General features: G+C 42.3%; 1 protein-coding gene across 2 annotated transcripts; it reads left to right on the forward strand.

Moving 5' to 3' along the window:
* Window positions 1-364: 364 nt before the first annotated feature.
* Window positions 365-20,781, forward strand: DDX18 (DEAD-box helicase 18). Of its 2 annotated transcripts, none has more exons than XM_048485466.1 (14): window positions 365-592; window positions 2,494-2,679; window positions 3,724-3,852; window positions 4,584-4,719; window positions 5,979-6,079; window positions 6,183-6,382; window positions 6,484-6,598; window positions 7,757-7,896; window positions 9,223-9,384; window positions 14,658-14,810; window positions 16,107-16,220; window positions 17,237-17,293; window positions 19,154-19,331; window positions 20,320-20,781. In XM_048485466.1, the coding sequence occupies exons 1-14, from the start codon at window positions 463-465 to the stop codon at window positions 20,463-20,465; spliced, it is 1,947 nt and encodes a 648-aa protein (XP_048341423.1). In that variant the 5' UTR covers window positions 365-462; the 3' UTR covers window positions 20,466-20,781. The 2 variants fall into 2 exon arrangements, with proteins under 2 accessions (XP_048341423.1, XP_048341424.1); XM_048485467.1 differs by having other exon boundaries at window positions 9,334-9,384.
* The last annotated feature ends 2,903 nt before the right edge of the window (window positions 20,782-23,684 follow it).

A 23,684-nucleotide genomic window follows, 5' to 3' on the forward strand; every position in this document is an offset into this window, starting at 1 on the left:
TGCAATATTGGCGCGGGGGGGGGGGTGGACGGGGGGAGTTGAATCCTGTTTTTATGTTTATGTGTGAACCAACAATACATGGTGGATTCCAAACGGCATATTGACAACGAGTTGCAATCGTTTAGGGAAAACGATTACGAATTTAGGGAAAACTCGTTACAAATATGCCGTGCGGAATCATTCCACCCTTTCTCATCGTTTTTTTATTCCTCTGCAGAATGACCGACAAGAGAAAACCTTTCCTTCCAGCGTACTGCGTCGTCTAATCAATGTTTCCTCCCAACCGCCAGGGGTCGCGGCAAGTGAACCGCCATCCGCTGCAGGAGCTTGAGAAACGAGATTCGGCGACGTGTTTCCTAGGGCCACTTCTGTTTCCGGTCGCTCTTCCTGCTACTGGTGTTCCTGCTTTCGCACACGTGCGATAGACCGACCGTGTTTGGTCCTCGCTGGGAGAGAAACGGGATGGCGGCGAGCGGCGGGAACCTTCCGATGCGACTCCTGCGCAAGAAGATCCAGAAGCGCAACCTCAAGCTGCGTCGCCGCAACTTGGCTCTGCAAGCAGCGGCCGATGGAGAGGCTGCCCGGAAAACAGGTACAGTGGCGGGGAGGGACTCCTCGTGCTGAGCTACACGAAAGTAGGGGAGGCCGGTGTGGAGCGAAGAAAAAGTGGCTCAATATCTGTGGGGACCCTTGACCCAGAGTCTCCCTTAGTAGCGTTCCACTTTGCTCCTGGAAATGCGGGCATGTGGGTAAACAGGTCTTCAGTTGACACCTTGAAAAGTTAGCGTTGGCATCAGGCTAATCCAAAACTATAATTTGTGCTCTACTGAATAAGTGATGATAGGAACATGTGGAAATGTGGATAGTAACACATGACGGAGATGCTCTTGAGCATGATCTCATTTATAAAAAGCCTTTCTCCAAAATCCAGGTATTTTAAATAAACAGCTTTAATGACGTCTACAGCGTGTACGTCCCTTGGTTTATTGTTGGAACAGATCGGAAGTTAAAACACACATTTTGCACTCTAATAAAGGAAGTGGCTTCAGGTAATGACAGTGCATCCCTTCAAACGTTCCAGGCCGTGGTAGATGCTTGGTTCTGTTCGTACTTTTAAGTGATACTGTAAAATCCTTCACTTGCCGCAATCCTTCATTACTTTTCTAATTTTTTTTTACCCTGCCTTTGGAGAACTGGTGTTCATTATGAATAGCTCAAAGAAAAGAGCTGATAGGAAGCTAGAATGCCGGGGAAAGTAATTTCTTCAGAAATAGTTTCTTTTAACTTTTGCTGTCTTTAATTGTGGTAGAACATGCACAGCTTATAAAAATGATAATGATTGTTTGACTGCAGAGCATTTAGAGACAGAAGCTTGTGTGGGGCTTAAGAAGATTGGAAGAAGTCAGACGACAGCAGGCTAAATCACCTGAATTAGGGATTGTTGAAAGGTAGGGAATTGTGAGGTAGCATGAGTACAAAGGAGGCTGAGAAAACTCTGGGACCTAAGTACAAAGGTCCTAGAGAGTGCCCAAGGGTATCTTAAATCTTAATTCGTGTACCGTAAAGTACAGTTAAGGTGAACTTTACATTAGAAGTTTTGTGTATATTTCACAGTTAGGTGAGGGAAACATAAAACTGTTCTTCAGTGCTTATCTTTCCAGTATAAGCAATATTCACATATGGCAGGATAGAAGAGCCTGTGTACTGAAGTGTTTACTTATGCTTGCTTGTATAGTAACAGGTGAAACAATTTTCAGTGAAGGAAAATGACATAAATTAAATGTTCAGTGTGCAATTCCTGTGTAGACTTGGATCGTTTTCCTTCATTGAAGAATGGGGCAGCTCATTTGTGGTGATAGTTTGAGTTGTGGCAAGTAGATCCGAATGTTCATATCATTAGAAAAGCAAGGGATAATTTGAAGCTCTGTAAATGTTCTGCGACAAGGCAAGGTGAGAGAATGCTGTGGGATGCTGTATGTATCATCATCATCATCATCAACCTTTTATTGACATGAGTTTAAAATACAAAAGAGAGGTTGAGGAGAATCAAGTTAAAATAAGTAGGTTCAGACATTTCCAGCAGTTAAAACAATAAATAAATAAACTAAAATCTGTGGCGAATGATGCTGTATGTACTGATCAGTTTGTCTATTCAGCTTAAGAGCATTCTGTATGCATGGTAGGCACACCCAGGAGCCAGTGTGTAGCGGTTAGAGTGCTGGACTAGGTCTGGGTGGCCTAGGTTCACATTTTCAGTCTGTCGTGAAAGCTTGCTTGGTGACCTTGGACTGGTTACATACTCTCAACATGTCCTACCTCACAGGACTGTTGTGGAGATAAGATAGAATAGAGAAGAACAATGTAAGGTGTTTTTGGGAGAAAGCCGGGGTATATGCGAAGTCAGTAAATTAATGCTTATATTGGAAAGAGTTTCTATGAGCTAGTCCTTTAAATCTGTGCTTTTTTCCTTATGGATTTATCCCTGTTTGATAGGAACAGTACCTGTAAACATATCAGAAGATATTTCCCCCATCCCAAAACCAGCAGTGGAGGAACATCAAGCAAAGGATGTGGAGCAGGATGATATAGTACTGACTGCCGAAGAAGCAGGAGAGACAAAGCCTCCTGGATTAAAGAAGAAGAAAAAGAAAAGGAAAATTGTGAATGATACAGAGAATGGTAATGTGCATTTTTCCAAGTTTTAAATGAGTTTTAAACCATATTTCCTTTTTCTAATTTATTTACATGTCATGATCCTGCTGCAGTAATGTTAGAAGTGATTGGGGTATCTGGTAGGATGCATGGTTCTGATGACATCTGAACATAGTAAACTAACCCTGCAGTACAGTAGATTACAATTTCATGGACTAAAATGAGTGGACATTGGAGCCTATTTCAACAAAGGCCCCTTCCGCACAGGCAGCAACGAGTTCATAAAACCTGTTTCTTCTGCTCTGCCGCCATTTTCACGTTAGCTACAGGAGCCAGCCAGATTGCTGGGATCCAGGAGGCAGAAGGGAGCGCGGTTCGCACAGGAATGCTGTGTTTCTGTGCGAACCATGCAGCTGAGATTCCCCCTCACCCGAGAATCCCCCCCCACACACACCTGCATGGCATGGCAGCCGCCTATTAGAGTGTCCCCTCTAATGGTGGCTGCCTGTGGAATCCACCATAATGGTGGAGGAAAGGAGGGGATGGAGATTGAACACTCCTGCTCACCATAGTTCACACAGGCAAGTAGGAAGCATTTGCAACCCAGGTTTAAGGGGGGAAACTTGCAAAATTCACCATTTCCATTAAACCTGGGTTCTGTCCACTCAGACGGGTTGGCAGCATTTGGGGGGGCGAGTTCTTTGGACCCCCCCCCCCCCCCCTGCTTTTAAAATTTTCCTCAGTCCATTTTAATTCACCTTTGCAGAGCGGGCCAAAGCAACGCTTCGGCTGTAAGTGAAATTACTTCCTCTTTTATGATTCTTTTTTTCCTGTTTGGAAGATGACAGCTCCACTTGGCTATGTAGCCCTGATTTGCTCCTTCTACCTCTTACATTGGACCATAGACCCCTATGTTGGGGCTTTAGTTGCCCACAAATTTAAAGTATGTACAAATTGGGAATCAGATATTGTTTCAGTTGAATCTAGCATCAGGAGTGGTTAATGTGCTCTTGCATGATATTATAATGATCTAATGGTATGAATTGCTGTCTCTGTGTACTGTATGTGCAGAAATTAAAAAAACAAAAATAGAAGAGGATGCTAAATTAGAAGATGGGGTCGTCAATGGAATGGAATGTCCGGATGAGGAGGAAGTGACTGAGGATGCTGGTGGACCTTCCTTACCTTTAGGATTAACAGGCAAGATTTTTCAAATATGCCTTTAGATTATACTGTATGTTTCCTTCTAAATCTGGTGCATTTTGATTCTTTTTTAAACCTGGCATCTGAATAAATGGCACTGAACTTTGGGATCTCTTTCCAAATAAAAATGTACGTGATAGGACAGTAAGACTCATATTTTGAAACTTCAACATGGTTTACCTTGGGAATCAAACATAGTAATATATGTACATGCTAGTTTACAGTGCAATCCAAAGCTTTAGCAATCAGTCGTTAGCAGTTATTTGTTTTCTCTGATTTAGGGATCAGTAGGAAGTGCAGAATATGTAACTCTCCCTTTTCATGAAGGAAACATGCATGTAGTGTCTGAAATTTTGTTGGCTTGTTTTAGAGCTGATTTATGTCCCTAGTTTACTGCTTAGGAGCCATTTATTTATAAGCAAGTCCCACTAAGCAATGAAAATGTTTAGATAACCCACTTGAGTCAGGCTTTTCATGAAAATGGCATCACTTGGGCCAGTAAGTACTGATATATACATTCTGAACATTTGTAATAATTTGTGACACACATTGGTTAAGATGTTTCTTCCCTTACATGGGAAGATCCAGTCTTAAAATATCAGATTGTCCTAGTTCAGGCATTTAAATTCTATTCCACTTTAATAAAATCCAGTTTATTGAGCTATGTAGCCCCTAATTTTGACAGACTTCTTTTGAAGGAAGTGCACCATAATGGTTTCTTTCTTCAGGTGCTTTTGAGGATACATCATTTGCTTCTCTTGCTGGACTGGTCAGTGAAAACACTTTGAAAGGAATAGCTGACATGGCTTTCACACACATGACAGAAATTCAGCATAAGAGTATTAGACCACTTTTGGAGGGCAGGTAAGAAATGACCTTTAAATCAACATACTCTTTCATAGGATAAGCCACAGACTTATTGTATGTGTACATAGTCAATAGACTATATAATTTGTATTTTTAAAGAACACATTTTGTTGCGTAAGGCAATTAGATTTTTAAATATTTTTTGTATTTGTGTGTACTTGCATATTTGTATTAAAAATAAGGAGAAGCGTATGACCATATCCTAACTACATTGGCCCCAATCTAGCATTAGAGACAGGCCTCCTTAAGTCCACTGGAGTTGGTATAGTGAAGTATGTGCATGCTGACTGGGAGTAAGCTTCAATTAATGCAGTAGGACTTACTTTTGAGTAAGCACACCTATGTTTGGAGTGCATTCTTTCTTACACAAGTTGTGATTTCACTCCAGTCAAACAAGTTTACTAAAACTAAAGATTGGAGTACAATTAATGAAACATTTGGGGGAACTCATCCTTGGGGGAGCGGTAGTTAGGAAGCGGGGATTATTGAGAGTGTTCCAAATAGAACAAAAATGTCTTCACCTGCTGGCAAAAGATAGTAAGAGAAAATGACATACGAATCTTCCTGGGGAGAGAGTTCCAAAGCTTTGGTGCCATGACCGAGAAGGCCGTCTCCCAGGTTTCTACCCACCTAATCTCAGAAGGTGGAAACATCTGAAGCAGGGTCTCCCAAGAGGACCATAATGGTTGGGCAATTTCATGATGGAATAAACTGTCCTTCAGGTATGTTGGTCCCAAACAATATAGGGATTTGAAGGTCGAAATCAGTGCCTTGAATTGTGTCTGGAAGCACACTAGAAGCCATTGTAGTTGTGTCATGACTGGAGTTGACTCTAGTCTACCTCTACTTTTTGGTGAGAGTGGAAGACTATTCCAGAGCCTGGGAGTCAGCACAGTTCCTTAAGGACTGGCATGATGTGCAGCTGACTAGATGTGCCAGCTTCAGCTTCCAGACTGTCTTCAAGGGCAGCCCCACATAGAGCGTATTACAATTCCTTCCTAGAGCCAACCAGAATTTAGGGTGCAGGTTCAAAGGTTTTTTGTATTATGTCTAGCTTATAGTCCTTCTGAATGCCAGCAGCCGTTGCTGATGGAGAGGAGCAAACCTCTTCTGAACCTCTCCTGCTGTGGGAGACCTTGAATTCTGTGAGCCACTTTTGATTACTGAGTGGGATCAGTATGTTCGCAAAGCTAGTCTTGCTTGCTTGTCAACTTTCAGCTACTCTCTTCCACTCTAATTCCTTCTTCTGATTGTAGAGATATTCTGGCAGCTGCAAAAACTGGCAGCGGGAAAACCCTTGCATTCCTGATTCCTGCAATAGAACTCATCTACAAGTTAAAATTCATGCCTAGAAACGGTAAGAGTTTGTTGTCTTTTTGCCTGAAAGTTTGAAAAGGGAATGGAGTAATTGTTTGGTTTTGCTTGTAAAAGTACATCTTTCCTCCCCTCCTTCCTCTCAGGAACGGGAGTCCTCATCCTTTCACCTACCCGGGAGCTTGCCATGCAAACCTATGGCGTTCTGAAGGAACTGATGACTCACCATATTCACACCTATGGCTTGGTAATGGGAGGCAGTAATAGATCAGCGGAAGCACAGAAACTCGCAAATGGTATAAACATCATTGTGGCAACACCAGGCAGGCTTCTAGACCACATGCAGGTAGGAAGGGTACTACTGAGTGGAACATGTGGCTTTATTTTGTCTGTGCTTAATTAACTTGCAGCACTTTTCTATGTTCGCTGTCTTGCAATGTGTTGCAGAATACTCCAGGATTTATGTATAAGAACTTGCAGTGCCTGGTCATTGATGAGGCTGATAGAATTTTAGAAGTTGGGTTTGAAGAAGAAATGAAACAGATCATAAAACTTCTGCCAAGTAAGTCAACTGTTCAGATTATTTTTATTCAAGTAGCGGTGTGAGCCACAGGCCCAGTGTACCTTAGCACTTTTGATTCCTGTTCACAGCTAACGTTATGTGTCAGTGGTTTGAAATGGTAGAATACATAATGAGCATGCTGCCAGTCAGTAGATTATTTTATGCGCACAAAATTGAATCGCGTGAGCTGAATAAGCACATGCAAATTTAAGAGGACCAGACAGAACTCAGTCTGAAGTGAATTTATTTGACTGTTAATTGCACAAAATAGAGTTTTGATCTTTTTGTTTATTTAAATATTTGTATCCCACTATCCCCCAGAGGAGCCCCTTGAAAAAGAGTTCAATATAAATAAATCAACCAACAAAAATAAAATAACAAACTGGGATTTAGTTACTCACTAGTGTGAGGGTGATTTAGAGTCAAAAGTCCTTTGTTTCCTGCCCTTTTGCCATGTCCCCATAATAAGCAAAAGGGGAAGGTACACAACCGCAAGAGATAATATGTACCAAACAGGACGTTTGCGAGAAGCAGGAAGAAACTAGCAGAGTGCAGTCCAATTGATTACTATTTCGTGTTTTGTAGATCACCATTGTTATTGTATTGAGAGTCTTGATCTCTGTTCTACCTAGTAGCCCTGAAGTTTCTTAACGAAGTCGGTACTTATCTAGATTCCGACTTGCCTTGCTTTATTGCTTGTTCTTCATATTGTGCATATTGCTACTTACAAGTATATTATTTCACTCCAGTAGAGCTGTCTGTTTTTGAAGCGGTTGCTTTTGCCATGTCCCTGCATGCAGGAAGGAGGCAAAAACAGTCCTGACACATTATGTGGCTGGCAAGCTCAGCATTTCCCCATTCCTACTGTGAAAGCCTCTTTCTTTGCTTGCTACTTATACCTGCAGGCGTATGACGCTTTTGAAAACAGTCGCTTGTGAAATCTTGGTTTGATTCTGTAATTCCATTCTGCTAATGCAGGTGCCTCTTGTGCCTTTGGGAAGGCCCTTTGCTCTGGAGGAAGGTACCACTGCTGGCAGAATAAAATTATAAAGCCTTACCCCATGTCTTACAGTTCTCAGGTGTTTCTGAAGAATGTCTTCATTTGTTGCAAGCTCACCTTGATTCAGGTGAGATTGCTTATGACTACTTCTTTCTCAGAACGCAGGCAAACCATGCTGTTCTCTGCCACGCAGACACGGAAGGTGGAAGACCTGGCAAAGATTTCTCTTAAGAAAGAGCCATTGTACGTTGGGGTTGATGATAATAAAGAAGTAGCCACTGTAGATGGCCTTGAGCAGGTAACTGTTGAGTATCCACATCTTAATTCTGGTCACATTAACGCTTCCTTCAGATGATTTCAGTGTCTGCTGTCTTTGGGTTCCATTTCCCTCCTCCCTATTTTTTCCATATCCAAAATCAGATCGACTTTGCAAGTATGCGTTTTTCATTGTGCTCTTTTGTTTGCCTTGGATTATTATTTTCAAATATTCATTCATCCTTTGCCAGAAATAATTGCAGCAGTGGCTCTGACCTGATTCCACAGGAACTGTATCGACTTGGTTGTGGCTAAAACTTTCTTTGCTATGGCAAAGGTTTGACGTTTCTGTCTGAATGCAGGAATTGTTTAGTACCTTCTTTGAAACCAGCTCAAGAGGGTTTTTTTGTCAGACAGCCCAATTGTATTGGGGTGGGGGGAGCTGAATGGGCCCCTGGGGCAGTGCTGCACCAACATGTTTAGGGCATTCCTGGAGGTGGAGCCAACTTTAGATTTCTTCCCGCCAGCTTTTTGAGCTGGGAACACCCTGGCACAACTCTTGTCCATTTTGGGCTATGGAGGGCTGGCAGGCAGCTGAGAGTTTTTGGCTTTTGATCCCCCCTCCCCCCCACATGCCACATACAAGGCCGCTGGAGCCCCAGCAGCAGCGCTGTCCCCAGCCACCTCAGCCCTTTTGGGTGGGGCTAAAAACTCTTATTTCCAGTAGAAAAAAATAATTTAAACTCTGTGAATGCTTTTTATAACCCTAGTTTGTAACATTGCAATAACTTAAAATGTAAATTTCAGCTTTCACTAATTCTGCACATAATTTGTTATTTCCGGGTGGAACTCTTAAGAGGCATAATGTCTTGTCTGTAGGTGTTTGTTTAAGCTTTTAAAAAATATAACTATTTTTTGAACATTTTTAGCTTCCAGTAAAAATTGTAGAGTGTCTCAAGTAAAAAAAGAGTTTGAATTTATATCCACCCTTTTTCTCCTGTAAGGAGACTCAACTTACAATCTCCTTTCCCTTTCCCCTCCCCACACAACAAACACCCTGTGAGGTGGGTGGGGCTGAGAGTTCTGAAGAACTGTGACTAGCCCAGGGTCACTCAGCTGGCATGTGTTGGAGTGCACAAGCTAATCTGGTTCACCAGATAAACCCCAACAGCTCAAGTGGCAAAGTGGGGTATCAAGCCCAGTTCTCCAGATTAGAGTGTACCTGCTCTTAACCACTACATCATGCTGACTCTACACCACGCTTCCTGTATCCAGTTCTTTTTCTACATTTAGTTGAAGGTTTTAGTTTAATCTAAAAATAAAAGTGCACAGAAATTTATGTAAATAACTGTTTTCAAACAACCTTTAGGGTTATGTGATGTGTCCTTCAGAAAAGAGGTTTCTTTTGCTGTTCACGTTCCTCAAGAAGAATCGAAAGAAAAAGCTGATGGTGTTCTTTTCTTCATGTATGTCTGTGAAGTACCACTATGAACTTCTGAACTACATTGACCTGCCAGTCATGGCCATTCATGTAAGTGTGTGGTTTGAGATTATAGCCTGTTTCAAAGGTGGAAAATCCACCCAAAAATCTGTCCCAAATACTTCCAGCTGTGACTGTTAGCTTCTTCTTTAAATGTGGGTGTGCCTGTGCACATGTGGGTTCATCCAGTAATGGCTGGTTTTGAGTAAGATCAAACATGATAGACTTTCTGTATCACAGGACATGATCATTTTCAGAAATGGCTGTAAATGCTTCCGTATGACAGTGACTGACTAGTCAACTGAATACGCTTGGGTGAATTGGCTCTAATTCAGCATCAGGAAGCATTTGACCTCAATCATGTACTGTGGATCATTCTACCTGATTGTCAGGAAATTGACTGTCTGGCTTCTTAAGTCACCTTAAGCATTCTGTTTTCCCCAGTTTTCTTATATACATGTTACTTGTATCAAAACATTCCTGGGGAACACGTTTAAAATATATACCACTGGATCTCACCGCCCTCCGTCCAACTCTGGAGACACTGGGGAGAATAGTCAGTGACACCTCAGTATATGTAGGAGTTCTGGGGAATCCAGGTTACAGTTGCTATTTTTCCAAGTCACACATCTTTGAATAACTCAAATGTAAACCTACTGGGAAAATTGTTCTGTACTCATTTGAAATAACTTGGGTTCCTTTTTCTATCTGACGTAAAGGTTTGTCACTCAGAATGTGCCTTTTCACTGTGTCACAGTAAACATTATCCAGTTTGACAAGTCAATTTAGCAATTATATTTTCATTAGCCAAGCACCTAAACATCACTGAGGACTAATGTTAAGCTTTTGGAATCCCACAGCCAGTGTCGATCTAGTGAACAGAGCCCCTTTTTTTACTAGATAGTGTATGGCAGACTGATTATCAAGAGACCAATTTTTGAAAATACAGGCAGGTGTCAAGTTGACTTTGAGGCTTGAATAATGTGTGCTGCTTTGAAGTATATTGCAAATTGCAGATGTCCCTTTATGGAGGCTGGGGGTACATAACAAGAATGTCAGCATCTCAGCAAGAATTCAGCTGTGGAGTCATAAATTAACCTTTAAATGCTGTCAGGGAAACCTTTCCCTTAAATCTGTCTTTAAAACACTTTTCTGAGGAACAGGGTTTTGTCAGCAAGGTTGAAGCTGTTTGTTAGAATGATGTTTGCTGTCAGTTAAACATTTTAACTGGTGCACTAAAATGGGATTTTTTTTTCAATTTCCATGACAAACAAAAGATGGACTGTCCTTTGCTTTTGCATGTATTAACATTAAAGGCACTGCTGCTCAGGTAGAATTTGTAAGCAAACTGAACGGAGGGGGAATACAAGTTAAGCATATTTCAAAAATGGTGTTTTATGGATACTTGTGTCCTGGGGGCTGAACTCTCAGTAAAAGCCCTTATCCTGAGTATTGTTTTATGTGTATAGCTTGCAAATGCAAACCTTAGGACTGATTCTGCCAATGTCCTGGCTCTGAATCTTCTGGAATACATTATTAGAATGTTTTATGGCAGTCACTTTTGGCAGACATATTTGTAGAAACATCTGGAAAATGGATTGTCTTTGTGTGGTGCTGGGATTTTATTCTACATCTGGCAGTATTCAGAGTTATTTGTCACAGGTGGTGTGGTGAATATATTCAAAGGGATGAATTAACCGTGGATCCCCACTTGCAGATCACTCTGTGAGGAGAAAGAAATGTAGAAAGCAGTATTTCAGGGGCAGCTTTTAATTCAGATGAAACAGCAGAATAACAGATATTCAGGAGTCATAATCAGCAACTACTTGTGATTCCTCAAGTGGGCTTCTGGCTTCCCTTTCTCTAGGCTGGTACCCTCTGAAGTTTTCATTTTGAGCACTTCTGTAATGGCTGAAGAGAGTGAGCCAGGCAGTTCCTGACTGAACTCCTGCTTCAACCATAAACTCACTAAGAACAATCCTAATCCTCGTCAGAATCCTAGCCATGTTTGCTGAAGGGGGCTTACTCCTGGAAAAGTGTTCTCAGGGTTGTGCTTGAAACAACCTGAGGAAAGCTGTTGTTCCTCAGACCATTTGTGGTATAGGAGACTCATTTGTGGTATAAGATATGGTGCTGCCAGCTCACTTTGGTCAAGCTGTTGCAAGGATTACTGAGAGAGATGTGAAGTATTTGTAGAATGCGAACTAATATTATGTGATTATACATCCCAATATTTTTGTGTAGTTAAGTATTGTTGGTCATGCTTGCTTTTACACATATGCATCAGTTTTGTTTTGACACTGCCCTATTGTTACCCAAATTAGTGCAACTCAGTAAATTATTTTGGGGAATTTTGGTTTCAGCAAGAGTGGGTAACAGCAGGAGTTTAGACCTTTGAATAGCCAGAATAATGACAACAAAGAGTTTTTTTATTGAGTCTCAGAAAAATCATAGAAACTACTATAATCATTCTAGAATGATTCATTCACACAGACTCTAAGGCCGTTTCTGCACGGCCCCCTCGCGCCCCCACGCCAGCAGGAGTTCCGTCGGCGTGGGGGCGGGAGCCTGCTTGCATGGCGTCGCGGCGAAAGCAGGCATAACGAGAGCCGACAGAAGGCAGAGGCTGACTCCGCGACGAGAGTCGCCTTCTGCGCACTCCCAGCCCGCACTGTCACTGTAGTCTTCCGCTTAAGCCTGCGGGGCGTCGCAGCCCGCCCGCGCTCGCCCTCTCGACCCCTGGAGGTCGGAGGACAGTCAATGGGCGGGCTGCGAATACGCCCGCAGGCGACGAGGAAGACACAGCTAAACAGGGCGGTGGAGAAAGCGTCTTCCTGGAGGCGCTGTTCGCACCGCGCCACAGGGAAGACGATCCCTCCCCAACAACAACCCTTTAAAGGGTTGTTGTTTAGGGCGGCTTGACGCCACCTTGGGGGGAGGGAAGCGGCGCCTGTGCGAACGGCGGCCTGGGGGCGCCTTTTTTGGCGCCCCCAGGCCGTCGTAAACGGGCCGTGCAGATACGGCCTAAGAAAATGTTGAATGGGGTTTGAAAAAAGGAATAGGAATTCTATCAGGGTGATGCGTTACCTGTGCAGAGGTTAAGAAGCAAAAGAGTTCTGCACAACCAGCATACATATGCTTGAGGGGCAGATACGATGTCAGGTGTAAGCAGCACACATCACAGGTGCTTATGGAAAAATATATCTCAAGTTATGCTGATGATGTTTTGTTCTCATGAAAACAATAACTGAATGTTTTCTTGAAAACAAAAGTATTCTGTCAGTTTTTTGTGTGTTCTCAAAAGATGCTGGCCAGTGTCATTAGCTTTGAGGAAAAGACACTGTGTGAATTCAGGAGTCATAATCAGCAACTACTTGTGATTCCTCAAGTGGGCTTCTGGCTTCCCTTTCTCTAGGCTGGTACCCTCTGAAGTTTTCATTTTGAGCACTTCTGTAATGGCTGAAGAGAGTGAGCCAGTGTGAATTTTGTCCTGGGAACAGATTTTTAAGCGTGAAAAAAAACTGGTGATGAACTTTTACAATAAAAGATATTTATTAGGGGTATTAGTAATTCTGTTTATGGGTCAATATCTTACAGGAAAAGCCTGTTGTGACGGGGTCACTTATATTCAAGGCGAGGAAGAGATATATTAACCCACCACTAGCGACCAACTGTAACGGGACGGGTGGCCTACAATCAAGGTTCCCACTAAACTGACCAGTGGGCTTTCCTTTGCCACCCAAAATATCCCAGGCTAGTGTTCAGGGATCTTCTTTTTTTCTCTGCTGCCACCATTAAAGGGAAGGAACTAGGAATCCCAAAACTGTTGCTGGCTGCCAAATATATAAAGGATCCCACCTCACATTCACTCTTGGTCTGAGGGGAATGTCCTTCAGAGTTCCATATACAAAAAATTGAGAGAACTCAAATTGGTTGGGATTCTAGCCACACAAACAGGCACTCTTCAATCTCTCACACACAAATGCAGGCTGGCACGAGGGTAACTTGAACACAACGAATGAAATTTATTTTTAAACACAAGAGAAGGGCTTCTTAAACTGGCTCAGAGAGGTACTAACGCTTGATAGTTTCAGAGAGGTTCTTTTCACTTAAAAGTAACAGAGCTTCAGTTGTTATTTAGGTTTCACACACACACACACACACAGACACACGCAGGTGTCTCTTCAGAAACGACTTCGCTTTTATATACTTTGCTTTTCCTCACAGACAGACACTAGTCCTTTCTGATCCACAACTGACTGAATACGCACGCGCGCGCACGCACACACACACACAGCCTATGCCCTGTGAGATTCTGGCATACAAAGCCTCCCACTCTCACACTAATCCCAAACTGGCCTCACTGCCTCTGGATCGGGCCTTCCCAAGACTGGTGTTGTACAGGGGCAGGACAGACTCCTAGGTCTGGTCAGTGTCTACTGACAAGCCTCTGGTTGGCGCTTCACTCTGCACCAAAAACCGAGTGCCTTCCTTCCTCTCACAAGCTTCCTTCGCTTGAGGAGAGTCACTAGAATCCTGCCAGCTATCTGAGCTGCACCAGAATTCCTTTTCACCAGAGACAGAGCGGAGAGACTTCACTCCACAGACTCTGCTCTCAACTGAACACGAGCTGTTCTCTTCAGAACTCCCAACAAAGAACTGTCTGACCGGCTCTCTCTGTCTTTCTGTTTATCTGGCAGCATTTTAGCGCCCCCTTACTTTGGCCCGGAGCAACAGTGCCTTCCATCAACCAATCACCTTGCTTTTATTTAAATTAAGACCTGCTGCCTTATTTTTACTGTCACCCAGGCCTCTTTAAGCAGGCCTGCTTCACACCAGCCCTTCAGGGTGGGGCAAGTCCGTTATACCTGTCATCACTAGTGTTGAGTTTGTTAGAGTGCAATAGAAGGCTCATTGGGTGTACAGCAATATATACTAGTGGGGGTGGAGGTGACAGGGTTAGTGTTTTATGTTCAGTCCCCTTAGCTGTATGGCGTCTTCTGTTTGAACGCCATTTCTCTCTGATATTACCATGTGAGACTGCACATATCCTTGTAGAGGGATATTATAGCTGTCCCTTAGGATAATGGGAGTAGCCTGACCCACTAACACTACAAGCTACATAAGCAGTTTAGGTTATTTTGCAGTTTGCTTGATATCTGCTTATTCTGTGTCTAAGGAATTTGCTGTGGAGTGTAACGTATAGCTTGGTTACAAGGTAGGTTTGTATTGTTCACATATTAGGCTGCTTTAGCTGTGGAGTTTCATGAACAGAATCCAGTTGCCATAGATTACATTCATCATTGACATCTGTTTTCTCTTAGGGCAAGCAAAAACAGACCAAGCGCACAACCACTTTTTTCCAGTTCTGCAATGCGGATTCTGGGATCCTGCTGTGCACAGATGTAGCTGCCCGTGGCCTCGATATTCCTGAGGTAGACTGGATAGTTCAGTATGACCCACCAGATGACCCAAAGGTAGTTTATGTTTTCTGGAATGCTGTAAGGTTTCAAAGGTTTATACATGAGATTGTCATGATTTCAAAAGTACAGTTGCTCCCAAACCTGTTTAGTTTAAGCGAAGCTGATGTGTAATGAGATGGCAAGACCGCAGGCAGCAAGGTCCCATGGAATCCGGATCTCCAATCTTTTTGAGCCTGCAGGAAATGAAGCCAGCCACAAAATGATTGCCACGGCTTAACTTCAGCAATACAGTGTAAATCCTTGTGCTATGGTGGCAGGTGCTGCCAAAACAGCATTTTAAAAAACATTTGCACAACCAATCAGAAGCCTTGATACTCAAAAGTCCTGCCTGGCCCCACCCACTTCCTAAAAAAACTTGTTTGGCACTCGAAAAGGTGGTGGGTGCCACAGTGCTCATGGACACTTTGTTGGACATCTCTAGTCTAATAAGTAAACCAGTGGCTCTTTCATATGGACCTGCATTCAATTCAATTTATTACAGTCAAAGACCAGCAAATTACAGTCAGGGACCAACAAATTCTATACACATTCTCTCAACCTTGTAATTCCCAGCATAATTGTAATATATGATATACACTAAAATCAACACTGAGGCCTAGTTTGTTTCACTTATCCAATACATACCTTAGCGTTAAAATAAATCCAATCCATCATTTAGCGTTAAAATGAGTCACTCAAGTTAAAATTATTCGTATGTGCGTGGGCTTGCCTACTTATTGGCTTTCGGCCTGTCTGCACTCCCATTTGTTCATATGGGCCTGCATGTTTGTTACTGTCTAGCAGAATGGCTGCTACTAGCACAGCAACAGCAGGACAAATGGGGCATGGCCACCTTTGAAGCTACCTGTCCTTTGAGATTGTAATACACCTAGTGACTGTCCTAGTTCTAACACATGGGGTTGCAACTTAATAGCTAGCTCTGGTAGCGGAAGGCTGACAGGGTCTCATATAAGGAAGTGAATGGAACAGCCCTTGGATTTTCTGTGTTGTTTAGATTTTTCTTTCTTAATATTTGGGTTGACAGAGGTTACATTTTATATCAAGCAGTTGCATTTGGGGACTAAGAGGTTTTAAGTAGGTTTGCTAATCTATGCGTGTGATATTTTATTTTGTTATTGCTCTGTATATGTCAGTGGATTGATATTTTCATTTCATGCTGTAAACTGCTCTGAGCAAGGGTAGGGAAGGATATAAATTTAGTAAATAATAATAATATGTTCAGATGAATCTTTTTGGTATAAAAGTATTTTACCTCAGCTTTAGCTGCACTCCCACTGTTTATTTCCAAAGGAATACATTCATCGTGTTGGCAGAACTGCCCGTGGAATCAACGGGAGAGGACACGCCCTGCTTATTTTAAGGCCCGAAGAACTGGGTTTCCTGCGTTACCTAAAGCAAGCCAGGGTATGTCAGTGTGGAGTTGTAATGGTTAATCAGCTGTTTCAGTGTTTCACTTGTCTAATTGCCCAGAGAGGATTTAAGAAAACAAACTTAGTAGCAATACAAAGCAGCCGGTGTAAATGAAATTGCACAACGGAATATGCTTTCAACTCCTTCAACATGACGCCTCAAGGAGTGTAGTGAATGAAACACAATCTGCTTCAGTGGCAGTCTTGGTACTTATTTTGATGTGCTAGTTCGAAATCCACTATATCTTTAACAGTACTGGAACTAATAGCTTTTTGCTCCCACAGTACAGGAAAATGACCATAAACTGTTTCTTCGTATGTTGTGCAGTTGATAGGAGAGAACGGAAATATAAGCGATAATGGCACAGTGGAGATTTTTTAGCAGGGCTGCTGCACATATTGGAAGGGGGCATTTATAAAAGCCGTTTTCCTCCCTAATGAGACTCTCATGCAAATTGTTTGTGGTAATGGTGCAAAGATGGAGACTTCAATGACTCATTTGGACAGAAATCCATCACAGTAATTGTCCCTTGGCAGGTTTAAGGTGCGAAATGTCCTTCCTTTCTTGAAGGTGCTTCAAAAAGAGAGCAGTTGCGAAACAGCAGCCTGTGACATGGACAATATATACCCCACTGAACATTCCCTTCTCATTAGACATAGTGTGTAACAGACTTCTCTCTGTGATATACCTCTGAAGATGCCAGCCACAGATGCAGGTGAAACGTGGCCACACAGCCCGGAAAACCCACCTCAACCAGCAGCCTGTGAACTTCCTAGAAACCCTTGTTGGGCTATTGGGGGGAACGGCATATGTGGGCGATTGCTGTGATCCAGGATGTTCATTCTTATGTTCTTAAAAGTTTTTAAGCAATTACTGCTACTGGTAATTTCTGCATTTAAAGTAATTTTCTTTCTTTCTTTCTTTCTTTCTTTCTTTCTTTCTTTCTTTCTTTCTTTCTTTCTTTCTTTCTTTTCTTTTCTTTCTTTCTTTCTTTCTTTCTTATCTTTTAGGTACCATTAAATGAATTTGAATTTTCTTGGACCAAAATTTCAGATATCCAGTCTCAGGTAAAACTAGATTTTATACCTCTATCATTCTTTACCAATTCGGTCGGTCTGATCTTCCCTAGCATCCACAAACCCTCATATACCCTAAGAGTTGGTCTCAGATTGCCCATCTTCTAAGTGGGTTTTTAGGATGCTTTCATAAGAATACTCCCTCATGACAGAACATTAGCAGCAGTGTAGTACTCGTACTCTAAATCTAAACTGTAATCTTGTATGCATTCCGTTTCATCCCGGATTCAACTACAGTGGGTTTGGAAGATATCTCTTGAAAGAAAGAGACAGAGAAATAAATGATCCTTGGAAAGAAACTTGCATAGAAGCAAATATATTGGCATTTCCGTACAGAAGGCCAAATAAATACTTTATATATGTACCTGCCCTCTCATTAGCGTTACATGACTATTGCCTCTGCTAAGATTCATTGCCTACATATGTTAATCTAATTTCAGTGTTGGTGGAGTGCGCTTAAACTTGGCAAACCTGATATTCTGAGTGATTGTGGCACCTGTTTCCTTTAAATTGAGGTTAAACTGATCTCTTATCACTTTGTCTCACATGCTTGGTTTCTTCATTCTTACACCCAAAGCAAGAATCCAAGGAAGTTTATACGATCTGCTGGGGCTGCAGAATATTCAGGTCTGAGGAGGAAGGGCAGGTTAGATTTTGGATTGTGGTGCTATTTTGCAGGCTGTGTACTGAGTTTTCTGGGGAACTTGGAGGTGACCCTGTGCTGTGTCTTAACACAGTATTTTAGAGTCAGGAAGATATATTTGCTGTTCAGCTCTTGTGTAGATAATATTTTGGTATATTATTGAAAAAAGTACCCAATAATTCAGTTTTGTTTCCATTATCCCTCTTTATTTTTTTAAAAAAGCCATAAACTGTAAACTTTATCAAAATATTTTTGTAAGTGTGCAAACGTTTATAGCTCAATTGCTTCATTCTTGTAAATGAGTCAGTGGCCTTTTCCACTTGAGTTATTTATAATGCATCTTGCCATCAAATGCTATTTTTTATTTTCTTTTAATTCTGAGGGTTTTGCCCCTGTTAGGTTTGGAACTTCTCTTCCTTCATTGTTCCTCCACTGTTTTCCCGAGCACTTTTAACACAATTTTTTTTCAGTGCTCTTCTGATCTGGCTTCCCTTGAGCATGCAATCATGTTGAAACAGTCTTTATTTCTCTGCCTTTCCAAACACTGGCCCTTATCCAGGCTTCTGTGTAGTTGTCCAACCTCTCCTTCAGCCATTTTCTCCTCCCATTTGTCCTCTGTTTTCAGAAGTAATTTTTAAAAATTCTCTTTGTCATTATTGCACAAGCAGTGTAATGTTAACGTAAACATACATTGTATCCCTGGTTAGGGGGGATGTGGGAAGGGAGCTACATGCTTCTGTTCTTTCAAGTAATGGTGCCTTCTCCAATAAGATTTCTTTCTTTGCTTCCATTTTGGGCGGGTAGGTTTCAGTGATAGAAATGAAGGCTGGGATATTTTTAAATTTCTGCTTTCTTGTAACTGCACAGTAACACTAGAGCACCTGCAATGAAAAAAAGAGAGGAGGGTTGTTATTTTGCATCACGGATAACATTCTACCACCATTGAGAATGATACATTTTGAGCAGTAGTGTGTGGGATAAATGCATCTGAAGAGACAAGGGGCAAAATGATGTGGGGTGGGGAAGGAATGGAGGTGTGCAGTATGACTTCACAGAAAATGTTTCCAAAACACAAGGTTTGACTACTGGGAAGAAGTGTAGTAACCTGTGCATGCAGAGTGGCCAATGACAGTTACCTAAATGAAAGATTTTTCTTCAGTCATTGAGTATACTACTTTGATGCATCTCACAGCTTTTTTACTTTGCAGTTGGAGAAACTGATAGAGAAAAACTACTTCCTTCACAAGTCTGCCCAAGAAGCGTATAAAGCCTATATTAGAGCATATGATTCTCATTCACTGAAGCAGATCTACAGTGTCAATAACTTGGATCTTAACAAGGTTGCCCTGTCTTTTGGCTTCAGGGTCCCACCATTTGTAGATCTCAGTATCCTTTTGTTGCAAGATATTAATGTCAGGACCAGGGCTCCTTGACACCTCAGCCATGGTGCTTCCGTCACCTCAGGGACCTTCCTTGGGTCTCAGATATCCTCAACCTGGATAGCGCTCCAGTGAGCTGCCAGGCAGGGCTCTGAGAGAAGCCTTACCTTTGCTGGCCCGGACCTGGGAAAGCTTTTGTCTGGCTCTCTCACCTCCATGGGCTGCTGCAGCTTGCCAAGTCTTGCAGGTAAGTGGCTTGGGGCGAAGTTGCTGGGTGATTGGGGAAGTTCAGAGGTGTGGACCCCGGACAATTAACACCTGTTCCCTCTTGTTAAAAATTGATAGGAATGGATTGCTTGATAACAGGAAGACTTTTTTTATATTGGAATGAAATATACTCTTCTGTTGTCAAACTGCACTGCATCCCTAGCCTCAAGATGGTGCGACACCCAATATGTAGCTGGAATGGAAGTAAACATGTCACTTCATGCTAGGCTTGGCACTCCCTTCACTCCACGCTTGGCTTGGCAACTCCCAACATTTTGGGGGATTGTTCAGTGTTCTGTGAGTGGTTCTACCTCCCTATTTTCAAAATACGGAACATGATATGAGATCACCACTGCACATGCCAGATGAAATGTTTAGATCTGTAGCACTGTTTTGTCCATGTATAGAATTGGAAATGTTTCTGCATCCTAATATGCAGACATTCTGTGTACTTAAAATGGTTGTACTCGCCTTTGGAACCAACATCAATTACAAATCTGACATACCAATTACCTTCCCTAAATTTAAGAGAACAAATGGAAAGCTCAGAACAGTGCTGACTACTATACAAATTTCTGGAGAAGCTTTCTTCATCATTGCCAAAGTTGCAGGTTTGTTCTGAGAAGTGTTTTGTGTGTTGTAATCTTTTTTTACCGTTGAACGTAACTCTGTTCTTAACGTTCTGACAATTAAGCCACCAAATGTTTTCCTTAACGCACAATTTGCAGATGTCAACAGCAGCCATGGGAGAAGACTGCAGAAAAGAGGTGGTGGTGGAGGGTTTGGCTATCAGAAGTCAAAGAATGTTCAAAAATGCAGAATCTTCAAGCAGATTAACAAGAAAAAAACAGACAACAGGCAGTTTTGTCGCTGATGTGCTCAGTATTCTTTGAAATGACTTTTAAAAGACAACTTTACATCAAAGAATTAATTCAGTATAGAATTAAGATGTACTGTCCTGCCTTGGGCCTAAAGAGGAGCAGAGAGAGGAATGATTGAATTTGGACTGTATTTTCTTCTAATAACTCTTAATTTAAGAGAGTGGAGTGATTTATGCAGCAGCTTTGGAAATTTGAGCACACTCAGCTGTATAACCATTGCAGATGATATTATAGTCCCTTTTAGCAGAAGCTCTTGTAAAGTAATCTTCCTTGTTTCTTCTGTATTCAAAAACAAATTATCTGTTCTTATTTTGTGTGTGCGTGTGGATGTTTTCAAAACTTATTTAACTTTTTGAAAAACAAAAGGGTGTTTTCAGTAGAGAGAATCTTGGTCTGAAACCTATATAAGATAATACCTGGGAAACTTTAAAAGAATTTTGGAGTTATTGGGCTAAATGGTTCACATTATGATGCAACAGGAGTGAGTTGTTGTGAGTCATGAATCATGGTGTCTATTTCTGTCCTGAAGCAAAGAACAAAATCTGGCTTTTCTGTATTTCACCAATTAGAAGTTGCTTCAGAATACACCATGAAACACCATTCACTCCACGCTAGGTTTGGCACCTCCCAACATTTTGGGGAACCTTTCAATGTTCTGTGAGTGGTTCTACCTCCCTATGCCAGCTATTTTGTTGTGAGTCCCACTCATTTTCAAAATTCTAATAATAGCTGGAGAGCTGCCTCTTATTGCAGTGGATCTGGCCAACATATAATTCCCTCTGCCCTTCTTTGAGCAGCTTCAAGGTCTACCATAGATACAAATCACATCCAGTTTTTCACCTTTGTTCACATTACTGTCCGTTCTGCCACTGCAGTGGCCTTACCAGGTGACTGAGCTGTAACATTCAAAGGCAGACTTTCTGCTAATGAGATCCTTATACATTGATGCAAGCATTGTGGGACCAAGCAAGGAGAGCGTGGAAGTTGTCCTCATTATAAATTCTGTTCTCCTAATTGGCATAGCATTTTGTACAAGTTCAGGTAAGGCAATGGGAAAAAAGTGTTGCCCTTCTATTAGGAAGAAGGCAGTCATTTCTTTAAATTAAGTACTGCAGGTGTAGCCAAGGTCTTGTAATTGCTCATTACTAGGGACTTGGAACTATTTATACACCTGTCTGCTGCACGTTGCTGTTCCAGAAGGCCAGAGAAGCAAGCAGAGACTCATCTACTGCACATTTGGAACTAACCTGTGGAGAGTAATTGGTTGGAAATGTGAAGTTAAGGAGAGATCAAGTGTGAAAAGCATTAGCGAGCCTAAGGAAAGGGAAAGGCCCATATTGCAGCCTGAACTTGGCTTGGGCTGTCACAGAGGCTTATAGTTAATCCAGTATGCATAACTTGTCTTGGATACATACAGATGGGGAGTTTCACTGGCAGATTTAGGTTTTTTTTTCACTTATTCTTGCAGCAGCCTCTAGGATCTTTGACAAACTACTGAGGGTGGAATAGGGAGGAGTAGACAAAAATGCCCCCCTGGGGTGAGTGAGGGTTTGTGTGAAACCAGGTGTCCCCATCCCTTAAAGAAGTACTTTATTTCCTTTGAGTATGGGTTTACTGACACTTGATATTAGGATAGTGTATTTTAAATTCAAATTGTAAGCCATCAGTCATAAAAATGAGGAGTAATACACATTGGACAAAGTACTGCAAGCAAAATTTCAAACCATTCTCATATGGCAGATAGTGCTCTCAAGTCAAGAGAAATTAACAAGGAAAAGCAGGAATGAATCATGAAGTGAAAGCATAGTTTTTGAAGGGCAAGCCCATAGCATGAGTTATTGACTGAAACATTAGAAACAAAAACTTGAGTCAGTCACTCCCTCAGATTTAATGTCTCTCACAGGGCAGTGGTTGTGAGGATAAAATGGAGAATAACATTATTTTGAATTTTGCTTCGTGTCCCCCACATTGGAGACCAAAGCAGGGTATACATTTCTAAATACTTTTTCCACGTCTGAGAAACCAAAGATAGGCTGGTCAGTTGATGTATCCCAGTGTTTTCAATTTTTAAATCCAGATGTTCAAAATGTAGTTCCCTGTGGATATTTTGATTGACAAACAATATGCAAAACTGCACAACTTAATGTTTTCAAAATAAGTCCAGCCCAGATATAAATATGAGTTTGCTATGAAGTATTGTGGCTTTTTCTGTTAGCACAGCAGACAGGGTGGATCCAAAAATGGGGTCTTTTATGACAAGGCCTTGTGTACAATCAACTATTAAAAACTGGAAACCTTGATCCTTTTAATTGATCCTTTTAATTTTTGAAATTATAGGTAGACTAGCAGCAAAGTCCATTGCAGGAGAGATGCAATGGGCCCTAGGAAAGGGTGGGAGAGGAAGCATCTCCCCTACAATGGGCTTTAGTGGGGCTGTAGCCCCCCGCTCCCTATGCAACATGTGCCACTTGTCTGGGTCTGGCTTGGGGGTGAACAGGTTGGAGAGTTGTGGCGTGGGGGGGAGGGTGGCAAAGTGAGGCTGTGGTGGTGGATTGGAGTAGAAGGGAATGGAGTTACTTTGGTTGGGGAAAGGTTGGAAAGGTGAGACTTAGATGGGGGAAAGTTGCAAGGTATGCATAACCTGGGGTGGTGGGAGGGTTGGAAGGTGTGGTATGGGGTGGGGGGAGGGTGGCAAGGTGAGTCTGGAGGTGTGAGGATTGAAGGTGTGTGTGGGTTGGAACTGGGTGGGGTGGGGTGGCAAGGTGAGGTTGGAATGGGAGAAGGTGAGAATTGGGGTGGAGGGAGAGTTGAAAGGTGTGGGTTATGGTGGGGAGAGTTTGCTGGTTGGCATGGGGGGAGGTGGTAGGGCTTTGTTGGGTGCTTGGGGTTGGGGGGAGTGGTGAGGGCTTCTCCAGGCCTGCAGAGCAGTGGCTTTGCGGCCCCGGCCTGGGTGCTTGGGGCAGGAGGCCTGGCACGTGGGGAGGGGGGGGGGAGGTTTAAGGCCAATGGGCATGCAGGATACACAGGGCTTGGGTCCCTGTGCGTCCTGCACAATAATTGGCTAAGGGTTCATCATCGGACGTTCTAACCCTTAGCCAATTACGTATTTTAAAATAGGATTGTTCAACAACTGCAAACTAACAAATAACCTGTGATGAATGGAAATGCTCTTCAAAGAAGAAAGCTACATTTAGAGAAATGTATGCTACAAT

This window comes from Sphaerodactylus townsendi, linkage group LG02 (assembly GCF_021028975.2).
Source record: "Sphaerodactylus townsendi isolate TG3544 linkage group LG02, MPM_Stown_v2.3, whole genome shotgun sequence".
Lineage (NCBI taxonomy): Eukaryota > Metazoa > Chordata > Lepidosauria > Squamata > Sphaerodactylidae > Sphaerodactylus > Sphaerodactylus townsendi.